At 34.1% G+C, this 12,386-nt stretch overlaps 1 protein-coding gene across 2 annotated transcripts; it reads right to left on the bottom strand.

Moving 5' to 3' along the window:
* Window positions 1-233: 233 nt before the first annotated feature.
* Window positions 234-8,023, bottom strand: LOC132304275 (protein DETOXIFICATION 32-like). Of its 2 annotated transcripts, none has more exons than XM_059801877.1 (5): window positions 6,815-8,023; window positions 6,479-6,717; window positions 6,268-6,386; window positions 5,988-6,074; window positions 234-469 (listed from the first exon to the last, which is right to left on the bottom strand). In XM_059801877.1, exons 1-5 carry the CDS (start codon window positions 6,889-6,891, stop codon window positions 353-355), a joined length of 639 nt encoding a protein of 212 aa, XP_059657860.1. In that variant the 5' UTR covers window positions 6,892-8,023; the 3' UTR covers window positions 234-352. The 2 variants fall into 2 exon arrangements, with proteins under 2 accessions (XP_059657860.1, XP_059657861.1); XM_059801878.1 differs by lacking the exon at window positions 234-469 and adding an exon at window positions 4,169-4,593 and having other exon boundaries at window positions 6,815-8,006.
* Between the last annotated feature and the right edge of the window lie 4,363 nt (window positions 8,024-12,386).

A 12,386-nucleotide genomic window follows, 5' to 3' on the forward strand; every position in this document is an offset into this window, starting at 1 on the left:
GTACCATACATCATCAGTATTATCACCATGACATGCAATCAACAAAGTTTCATGAGAGTCATTTTCATGGAAATCAGACTTGTTTTCATGCATAAAATGTGATACCCCTCGGATCCGAGACACGGGTTGATCAGGCCCAGGCCCAAACCCGAGGGAATATCAAACAATTAAAGTATTTTAAATCGAACACGGAATACAAAATTGTTTAAGAAATAAAAATTTAAAAGCTGAAAGGAACTAGAAATAAATATCTTCCAAATATAATTATAAAAATCCAAGCTTCAAAACCTCTGTAAGTTTACAACTCGGGAATCCATCTATTGGACCCCTTATAAAATTCTCAAATAGGAGTTTAAATCATAAAAATAAATTCAACAGCTAACATAGAGAAGATTCCTACATAGTCGGAGGAATGAATATCTGTATCTGCTCTGCACGTCCAAGTTCTAACCCTGGAACTGACGAATACCTGAAAAATAAAGGAGTGGGTCAGGCCCACATGCAAGTCCTGATCTACTACAATCCAAACAGTAATCCGATACGCAGATACATCCTAGGAAGACTCAACAATATCTAGAGTAGTCCAGATATGTATATAGTGCACACTAATAGGACGCTCGATAGTCCAATAGGTTTGTCTCAGCCTGAATAGAAGGCAACATGCAAATACGCACCCTAAGGTGGGCATGAGTACCTAGACCTACCAGGGAACAATACCTATGTCTAGTTATCCATCCCAAGTGATATACGCTCCCTAACCAACGACTCTGAGACTCATGCCCATATCGTGGTGCCATAACATATATATAAAGTCCGTCTAACCCAAGGTATGCCATTTTATTGTTTATTGAATTGACATAAGAATTTTAATCCAGTTTAGTCATTCAACTTAATCAGTCGATCTAACTTAAACACAACCAACATTTAATCCAGGTAGTCATTCAACTTAATCAGTCGATCCGACTACACATAAACACAATTAATCCAGATAGTCTTTCAACTTAATCAGTCGATTTGACTAAACAAGGTTTAGGATTCAATATTTTACAATCATTCCCTTAAATCCAATAGGTTAGGTTTATGCATTTTGAGCTAAACCATTCCTAGTATGACACCGTCCCATACCGGTCCATATACATCCATATAAGCAGGACTTAACCTCTTTATGGTTAATCCAACTCATTCCAAATTAGGTAGGATTTAGTGCTTGAACTAATCCATACCTAGTATGTCACCGTCCCATACCGGTATATACAATCCTTCAATTAACATAGTCGATAAAACAGTAATAGATGCAAACCAACTATACTCCAGAATAAGCATTTAATATAACCTATCAAGTTTAGGATCAAATTATGCACACAATATAAAGTTTAGAAATCGTAAACCAATTCCTTTAAGCTGATAAAAATTTACTGAGCATTTAACTCCTCCAAACTGCGTAGTTAATTGAACCACACTATATAATCAACATCCATCCTCCAAAATATGTATCATTATAATTTGATACATATATATCAATAATAAGCATTCATTATAGAGCCTAAACAAAATCAATATTTCAATAATGTAATCTGCAAAATAAGTATAAGCATTCACATCCTCCAAGTTGTCCGTATCTGCCGTAGTTGAATAACAAAGTGAAAATTAACTTGATTCAACACAAATTCAGTTAAATTTAAGTAATTAATGTTACTTATAATCCTATTTATATATGTTTAACCCTAATTAAATCATATACAAACGATACTCTAAATTCTCTAGTGTAAACAGTTTAATATTCAAGGTGCAACCGGTAAATTCCTTGCCTAACTGTGCATTGTCCAATCCTTAATTAAATTATGAATTTATGTTTCTCTATTGTTTAATGGATCTACAACATTTGTATCCATCCATTAATTCAATTTAAACCGTTTAAAACACCCTACGCAGCCAAACAGTGCACTAAACCAAAACTGAGCGCATCCGGGTGAGAGCACTGCTCAAATTGCCTCAAGAGCCGGCTCTGGACTATTGGAGCCGGCTCCAAAATAGCCAGGAGCCGGCTCCAAAGGCTTAGAGGCGGCTCCTAGGTTTTCTGGAGCCTGCTCTTGCTTCTTTGGACACCGTTATCTGTTCTTGCTTCATCTTCTTCGACTCCGGTAGCTAACAGAGCCTCTGGAATGTTTTAATCAGTTGTTCTAGGGTCCAATCAAAGTTATAGATTAATCCTAACCCACTGATATGCAACCATGATTTGAACTAGACTCAAGTTTGGAAGCCACAATTACATAACGTTCAAATAGCAACCTTAAGCAACTTACAACAGATTTATTTTGTAAAAATCAAAACTGTTTTAAGATCTTGTTCCAGGCTTTAAACTCACTCCTAGATTAGTTACAAAGCATCCCACATATAATTTACAACCTTAGTTTACAACAACCTAAATCACAACTATAGAAAAACAGATTAATAGAGAAGCAGAAATAGGCAAAACAATTATCTTACGAGTATTTAAACTAGATTCTTATATGCATAAATCCATGATATTATGTTTGTTTATAATTGTTTTAGCCTTTATTAAGTCCCTGAAGTCCTCATAGGCATGCACAGAACACAGATTAAAGAGATAGAGCAGAATAGAAACTTGCCTCTGATTTCCGATTGAAAATCCAAAACTGTTGTCTCTAGCAACTTCGGCAATGTCAATAGTTGTTATCAACCTCTGCCACTCCTAGTTAAATCCAGAACTCCTCCTTGATTCCCTACCTTACTCTCTTAAAGTTCTCTCTGTATTCCCTCTGTATCCTTATGTACGTGAATATAGTGAATATGGTTTACAGGAAACCCTAGCAGACGTATACTCATGTATTTATAGGCTTAAGTTGAAACCCTAATTTAAATCCTAAACCAAACCCTAAATTAAATCCTAAACCAACTATATGTCGGCTCCAATCCTAAACACGATGTAAAACATAAAACCCTAATTACCAAAACAGTGCATTTACATAAACACGTAAAGAAACAAACCCAAATATAATTTAAGCAATTAATTAAAGAAAACACAATTTAAAACAATTAATGAAAGAAAAACACATTTAAGTTAATTAAAAATAAAACAAATCAAATGAGCAAATAATTAATTAATTAAAATAAGCAAATAATCAATTAATTAAATAAAAATAATTATATTAAATTACAAGATTGTCCTTTTAAAATTAGGGGTATTACATAAAACCAGTCTCATTTTTTTCAGCTTGTTTGTACCAACATTCACTAATTTTGTGACCAGGTTTATGGCAATGAAAACATTCAACATAGCCTTTTCTTCCTTGGTAAAAACCACGGCCTCTTCCTCTTTGTGAAAAATTTGTGTGTTGATTTTTCTCATCTTCTTTTGAAAAAATTTCATTTTTTGAAAGAGCTCTTCCTTTTCCACGAAAATTAGAAACTCTTTCTCGGAAATTTCCACTCCTTCCACGGCCTCGACCATGGTTGTAACCACGGCCTCCCGTAATTGAAACTTGAGATTTAAGAGCTTGGTCAAGAGAAGGAGGAGGAGGATTTCTTTGATTGATCCGAATTTCATGAGCCTTTAAAGTTCCCAATAAATCATCTAGAGAAAGACAAGAGAGATCTCTAGATTCTTCAATGGCAACTACAACATAATCAAAATTTTAAGGCAAGCTGCGAAGAAGTTTTTCAACCACTCTTTCATCTTCTAAAATTTCTCCATTAGAAGCCATTTGATTTACTATAGATGTAACATTTGTAAAATAGTCGGAAATAGATGAATTCTCCTTCATTTCTAACTTCTCAAATTCCGATCTTAAGGTTTGAAGATGTACCTTTTTCACTTTTTCCTCACCTTTGTATGCCGCTTGTATAATCTCCCAAGCTTGCTTGGATTTGGTGGCTTTTGCAATTCTTTCGTAGATCGGCATTTCAATTGTTTGGTAGATTGTGAAAAGTGGCTTGCTATCCTTTTCTCGCTTCTCATTCAAAACATTCTTTTGCGCTTGAGTTAAATCATCTTCATTTTCGGGTTCATCAAAACCCTCTTTAATAACATTTCATAATTTCATTGATTTGAGCAGCACCTTTACATTGTTGCTCCAATAATCATAATTGTCTCCATTGAAGCAAGGAATAAGAGAAGCCCAATTGCTTGTATTTGCCATGAAATAATTCTGAAATTTTTTCTGCTACCTTCTTCTTTAAAATTGGCTCTGATACCAATTTGTAGGAGGCACTCAATATGAAGAAGGAGAACACACACAACTTTTATATAAAACTCTCCATTCTGATATATTTTCTTTCCCACTTCTTGCTTACAAAGAACTTAAAAACATGTATTTATCGGCACCAATACATGACTTTAGAAAGACACAAATTACAAGGCAATAAATAAAACAATAAGTTTAACACAAGTGTTTCATCTCCCAATGATATAGTGCATGTATTCCACACATGAGTTGGTTCATGTATTTAACACTTGAGTTAGTTTATGTATTTGGTTTATTTTTCCAACAGTCCTGTTTCAAATTTCTTCACCTTCCTTTTTGGCATCTAATTCGCCTCCCATTGTTTTATTCTTTCTCCAGCTATCAAAGCCTGCATTTGCCAACGGTTTAAAAATTGTTAGTTTAATCAATGGGTAAATTACCCGAACTTCCCTTGAGGGTTTGCCTAACGACAGTTGAAACTATTTGAAAAAGTATGGTGAACAATCCTTGAGGTTTGACATAACACCTCTAGTTTAGTTGATTGATAAATTCGTCAACGAAATATGTAAGAAATGCCAAAACTACTCTTACCATAAATATAATTACTTAAATGACCCTATTAATATGCTTTAACAAAGTACCCTTGATATATACATTATAGATATGTTTGTGGTGGGGTTTACTTTTAGTTATATCTTGAGGGTAGGACAGTAATTTTGAGAGGGTGATACAAACCCATGATTACAAGTAGTACTGGAACTAGAGATAGAAAATGTGAGTACAATACTATATGGACATGGAGAATCGGTTAGTGAGAAGATTGCAGAGGTTTCACTTCCAAGACAAAAAACCAGTGGGTGAAGATTGTAATATTTGTTTGTGTATATATATGTGTGTGTGTGTGCTATAAGTTGTACAAAGCAAGAAGAGAATGTTAGAGCCCAAAAATGACAAGGGAAATTTTGTCTTTTCAATTTTTTTAGTGCTTATGTCAGCATGACATACACAATGGTTGTACTAAAGACATGGACATTTTAGTAATTTAACCACTACCGTTAACCAATTAATGACTTTAATTTCACTAGACACGGTGTGTGATATTTTTCAAATAGTTTCATTCAAAGGTAATTTGGATAAACCTTGAGGGAGGTTGTAACGATCTACTCCACCACATGGTATGATATTGTCCGCTTTGGGCCTAAGCCCGCACAGTTTTGCTCTTGGGTTTCATTCTAAAAGGCCTCATACCAATTGGAGATGACACACTTACATATCAGCACTTCACCTTTCCTCTACCCAGGCGATGTGGGACTGTACACCCGTAGCTCGCCAGTGTGGTAGTTTGACAATGTCTCTCGCACCCACCCATAGCACACCAGCCCACAAGGTCATCACAATCCACCCCCCTTGGAGGCCTGACGTCCCCGTCGGCACACTTCCGGTTGGGTCAGGTTCTGATACCATTTGTAACGACCCATTCCACCACATGGAATGATATTGTCCGCTTTGGGCCTGAGCTCGCACGGTTTTGCTCTCGTGCTTCATCCCAAAATGCCTCATACCAATTGGAGATGACACATTTACATATAAGTATTTCAGCTTTCCTCTACCCAGGCGATGTGGGACTGTGCACCCGTAGCTCCCCAGTGTAGTAGCTTAACAGTGTCTCTCGCACCCGCTTACAGCACACCCGCCCACAAGGTCATCACAGAGGTTTTCATAAATCATTGGCTGGTGACTAGCTTTTGTAAACTATTTATGAAGTCTGCTTTATGTACTTACCTCTTTCTTCCAGTTTGTTCTGTATATCAACCAGAACAAGAAGCAGGTCTGTAGGCCTGTTCCTGACAGCATCCCATACCATATGCCCTGAAAATGATCAACCATAAACAATTTTTAGGAAGTATTTTGATTAATGTGTATAATTAGGCCAAATGGCAATAGCACAACTGGTACAAACCCACATCTCCAAAGGGGAGGTCGGGAGTTCGAGCCTCAGTGGAGGCACGAGTATGTGAGTTAGCATTTTGAAATTTGGAGTTTAGGATGGGAAAACTTGTACCCGGACACCCATGCCGAACTTGTATCCCGTTAGGAGGCCAAAAGGAATACCGAATAGATAGTAGCACCCAATGTTCACATATGCAACAATAGCTTGCCATCCTGCCCCTATTGCCACTCCTGCAACAATACTTTCACTTATAAGTCTTTTGCTTATATTCCCGAAAATGTAGTATGAAGATATATAATCGAGAAATAGTTCAACTATTTACCAGAAAGAGCAGGTTGAATATTGTTAATGACAATGCTGACTCCTAACAATGGTGTGAGCTCGATTACAAGTTGTTTTACTTCTGCATTATTCGAAAATAAAGCCGGGTACTGCCTCCGGTTGATGATCAGAATGAGCGCGAGCAAGAGACCAAACAAAACCGAGGTTACCGAGACCACCACTACAGAGAATTTCGCGCTTCTTGGATGTGCTGTCCCTAGTTCATTTGACACTCTCACACTGCACATTGGATCAAATTACACATTTCTCTTGTTATTTTGTTTAATTTGATGTGTTTGATGCTAAGATTCAAGGAGGTTCGGTTTTGTTACACAACCTTGTGGCTGCATTGAATCCGAAAGCTACCATGATTGCCCATCCCAGTATGTTCATGCTGCAAATTTCATAAAACATTTGTGAAACTTGTACTAGTTACCCAACTCGTGTGGAAGGGACGCCTTGTTTAGAGTCTGGGCAAAGCCCGGATACCCCTGTTACCTTAAAAAAACAGAAAAGAAAAAAAGACTTGTTCTGCCATAATCAAGCTAGAGTGACCAAATATAGGGAATTAGTATATTACTCCTGTACCAGTGTAATTTAAATTTGTATTTACACATCAATTAAACTGCTCCAAGCTGGACATATTGTATGCGTGTCTATAGACACACACACACACACACACACACACACGAATATATCTGCTCACCATATGGACAAGGCATCCACAGAAACTTCTGCGTTCTTAAGATACCCGGCAAAGAGAATCAGCGCATAAAAATACCAAAATTCTAAGCTGCAAAATTTTGGAAGAGGTATGGATTAAAAATCTAAGTGATTGAATAATAAATATTTAAAGGGAACGCATCAGTTAATTAAAAATAGGATTTCAGCGTCCTAGGTGATTAGAATTCATTATCTAAGTGATTGAATAAAAACAAATAATAAAAAATATATCTACATCAAACCCCCGAGTGTTTGGTGATTAGAATTCATTATCATGGGTCTGCGTATCTTCAAAATTATTACACAATCACAGAACTGGAACACGGCCACGTGAAACAACTGGATGGGTTATGTAAAATAAAAAATGCCTTTTCCTTCCAATTTTTTTATATTGTTGTACTTTGCTGTCTTCTCTATTCTGACTTTTGAAAATGCTAGAAAATGTAACCCCCATTTACTACTTCAAAATTTATGGGCACTAGTTCTGATGACATAAGCCAAGGCGCATAAAGCAGTGTAAAAACGAATTTAAGAGCAAAAGTGTGAGAACGATCAAATTGAATAAGAACGACAACGTTTTAGGAGTGCAAAAACAGTACCTGTTGAAAAGTATCAGGTGACTTAACGTATAAATTTTTTTCCTCAAATTCAGAAATAAAATGTTGGAGTCTCGGTGGACTCATAATATACTAAAAAGAACCACATTAGAGAACAAATCAATGATGGAAGACCAAGGAGCTAAGAAAGTACGGACGTTCTTAAGAATTAGTTGTTCGCGGGTTGAACACCACAAACTATGGATATGCGTTTAATACTTTATAAACATGTTCATAATTTTAAAATAATTTTTATTAATTTGATTAATCACATCCTACTCTCTCAGACAGTTAGTCTTATAGAGCACAAACACAATATTAATCTTGAAAACAATACAAATAAGATTTAAAGGGTGCAACGCCAAATTTTACACTATATACATGTCATAATATGCAATGACACTTATCATAATATACATGTCATAAAAATAAAAAATAAATTAGGCCACTGTCAAGCAACAGTTGGCCTAGCAAAGCTCAAATTTCTAAAGGTTCTAGTTCTTGGGTCCAGTGGCTATTAATAGGCACGTCAAAGATACTATGCATTTTAAATAAATAAAAAATATTCATATTTCAAAATGTGATAGTGCTACACCTATCAATGAATTAGATTTTTGATCTGAAATCAATTCAAATACGGTTTGATAACTTTGATATGAATTAAAATATTTATTTCAATAATTCGTTAATGATCCAAATTTCAATAATTCCTTTAGTTAACAAATTAGATATAATTTATATTCAATTTGATCTCATAACAATTCGATCCGACAAAGTATTATATACAATATATAATACATTATAAATATATATATAATGTATATATAATTTTATACGTGATAAAATCTATATGTTTATATTCAATTCGACCAAATATTATATATAATATATAATGCGTTATAAATATATATAATACTATATATATAATTCTATACGTGATAAAATCTTATGTTTCATGTATAGAATTAAAATTTTTAGTTATTTCAGTTTTTTTCATTTTTTGAAATTATATCTAGATCTTTATTATTTTTTCTGTTTTATAACAATCAAAAACCCTGATCTTTTTTCTTTTTTCTTGTTCATATTTTTCTAGTTTTATCTTTCTTTCTCTCACTTTTTGTGGTTTATATTTTGAAAATTTTCATAAAAATTACAAATGTTAACAAATCAGGTTATCAAATCAAATATTCCCGAATATGGATGAAATAAACATAATCTATTAGGTTATTGGATTGGAGTTTATCGGTTCGGAACCGACTAGATGTAATGTAATATACTTTTGATATAAATGCAAAATAAAAAAATAAGAATTTTTTTTTACAAGAGAGAATTAATTAAAATCCTTGATCCCAAGCAATTTGAAAGAGACATTTTCTTATTTATCCGTTGCATTTGTAGCATAAGTAGATGGGACTCGACTTATGCCACTGCCACCGCCAAGATTATAATTTTATTGTGGTCTAACTTTTTATTTTTTATTTTAGTCACATTTAGATCATGGTCGAAAAGAAACATTTATTAGAATTGACCTCAACAAATAAGTTAGATAGGCAGATATTACTATATTATGGAGCACGCTTGTATCTTGCAACTTTTCTCTTACGAGGAAATTGAGATATTTGTTAGTCCAAAAGAAAATGAGTTCAAAAAGTTTATAATTGAATAATATTTCAAACATATTCTAAAAAATTAATCGATACGGATCATGTATCAGACTTGAAAAAAGATAACGTATGGTAAACCATCTATTATCCATTTGATTATAAAGAATTTTTTTTCTAAAAAACCAAATATGAACATCATCTTCTTGCAAATTTGTACATTAATAAAATTAAATTTTCACCAGCCACATGTTTGGTTTACTAGAAAGTGGAAATTTGTATTGCATCATTTTCCTTCTCTATCTCCTTGATTGCTCAAAGAAAGTGACATTAAAGCAAGCAAAGAACATGCCTAACAAATTATTAGATCAATGGCCCTGGTCCTCCTCCTGCAGGACCATAAGCAAGGCAACGCCAGCTAGAACCATTGAAAGGAAATATTATGTGAAATTACTTATTAGAGAAAACCAACATGGATAATTACAACCTCCATATAAAGTATCTTGCTTGCCTACTATATTAGTCAAACCACGTGTTACTCAAATCAAAACTCATGTTCAAATTTATTTATAATTTTTTATTTACTTTTTTTGGTTCCACAGTTTTTTATTATTATTGAAATTTTCTTAATTGAACTGGTATATGTCACATTATGAAAGACTATCTAATAAATATATTTTTTATAGAGATAATTTATGTTCTAAGTTAAACAATTCTTTTTAATAAGCGTGACTTGTTTTTACACTACATGTGCTCCCAATCTTGCTCTCATTCTCACTACCTAACTTAAATTTGATTGTTTTTGCCCTCTCAGCTTTGTGTCATTTAACATGTGTTACCAATTTGACAATTTTTTTTTTTTTTTTTTTTTTTGTTCTTCAATTATGTCATTGCACGCATAATATAATTATTTACACACACTATGTATTGTAGAATCATGCAACTTGCCGACGTCCACTGAGCAGCGTTGCACAACATGATAGTTGATGGAGTTGGCCAAGTAATTATTTCATTGTCTTTTTCGTTTTTTAGTAAAATAAATAAATAAATGGTTTTTTTTATTATTTTTTATTTCGTTTTCCCCCGCTTGTCCTTTTAATTTGTCCCCATAATTTTACCCCTCTTTCTTTTCTTTTAGGACCAGTGGACCACCATCTTTTTCAATCAAATGTTTTTTTCTCTCTCACCCACCCACTCTTTCCGATCATAAATGGCTCTCCTCAATCAATTTTATTTATTTTTTCCTTCTTCTCTCTCAACCACAAACTCTTTCCAGACGTAAATGGCTCTCCTTCTACTTTCATTCTTCCTTTTTAATGTTATCCTTCTTTCCTTTTTGCCCATTCTTTTTTCCTTCCCCCACAACTGGGGCTGTAATGCTGGCAAGTTGGAGGTATAGGTCAAGCTCAACTCTATTCTTACCTTCAACTCTAACTACTCAGTTGGAGCTTAACTCATCCTTCTACTTTTCTCTAATTTGCAACTCGTGCTTAGATTTTGGGTTAAGAAATCAGGCTAATTCATGTTAGCAAATCGGGTTAATTCGAGTTACCCATATAGCGAATCTTCATACTGAAAATTTAATGTGATATTGAGTTAGTTTTCGATTAATTACTCTTAAACAAAAAAAAATTTAAAAACGTATTGCAAATTTTTAATAAATTACAAATTAATTCTTAGAAAATTAATTCTCCTAAATACTAACATATAATAAATTAAGATTTAACAAATGAAACTGAAAAGAAAAAAAGCTGATCATAATTTCAATATTATATATAAAGCATTTAAAATAAACATAATATATATATATATATATAATATTAGAATTCTAGTTTTGTTGCTAGCACCTCAACCCCATCAATCCAAGCCTAACTCTAATTAAGTTCGGGTTGAGATTTTTCAACCCAGACCCAATCCTACTTATAAAAATTATTGCCCAAGCTCGCGAAAAGTTGATCTGGGCTCAGGTTGGATTCGGGTTGCCCAACTCAAGTTGCCCCCTTACCCACGACACCAGAATATATTGGGTGAGCTAGACATACCATGTTATTGATATACCCACCTAATAAATATGCGCCACTTTAGTTGGTTGGGAGTAGTTTTTATGTATATGTGAGATCACTTTTGATTGAATTGTGAAGATGGACAGACCAATGACATGGCATGCTTGGCTCACCTAATATTTACATAACACACGTGCACACATACATCTTTTTCATGGTTGTGTCGTATAATAATCATATTCTGAAATGGCCTCAGGCTTAGTTATCGGTGGGGAAACAAAAAAAAAAAAAGATTATTTGAGTTGAATTAATTTGGGGTGATTGACCAACAGGTCAGTGACCTAGCGGTAGTAAGCTCCTATTTTTCAAAGAAATGTTAGAAATTCGAGCTTTAGTGAAGATATGTGTGTATTAGTACCAACTAGAAAAAAAAAAAAAATTGAGGGTGATTGAATTGTTGCAGGGGTGGCCATACGAGCAGGATGGCAAGCACTTGTTGCATATGTGAACATTGGGTGCTACTATGTGTTTGGTGTCCCTGTGGGTCTCATCATGGGTTACAAACTTAACATGGGCATCAAGGTAAATAACACCTTCTCTCCACTCGAATTATTAATTAATATATGGTTTCTATTATTCTACTTTTGAATTCTTTTATTATATATAAAAAATAAGAATACAATTAAAACACAAAGATTTACTTGTTCCACCAGATTGAAATTTCAAGAAGAGCAAAATAAATTACAAGCACATAATAATAAAAAATTGCTTCCATCATGCTCCTATAGAACTATAATTACATAATAAGTGCAAGAATATCATAAAAAAATAAAAAATTAAAACTCTTGGAGGAATTCGAATAAGGAACACGCCCCCAAATATCCCCCTTAGGAATAGATATTGGGTGTGTCAAGTGCATGGTGTACTAGTTCATCCTAGCCGTACGTGCATAACACACGCTCGCGCGTTCACAACACGTATGGCTC

This window comes from Cornus florida, unplaced genomic scaffold, assembly GCF_030987335.1.
Source record: "Cornus florida cultivar Cherokee Brave unplaced genomic scaffold, ASM3098733v1 CherokeeBrave_3.0.0_Hap2_Chr04, whole genome shotgun sequence".
Lineage (NCBI taxonomy): Eukaryota > Viridiplantae > Streptophyta > Magnoliopsida > Cornales > Cornaceae > Cornus > Cornus florida.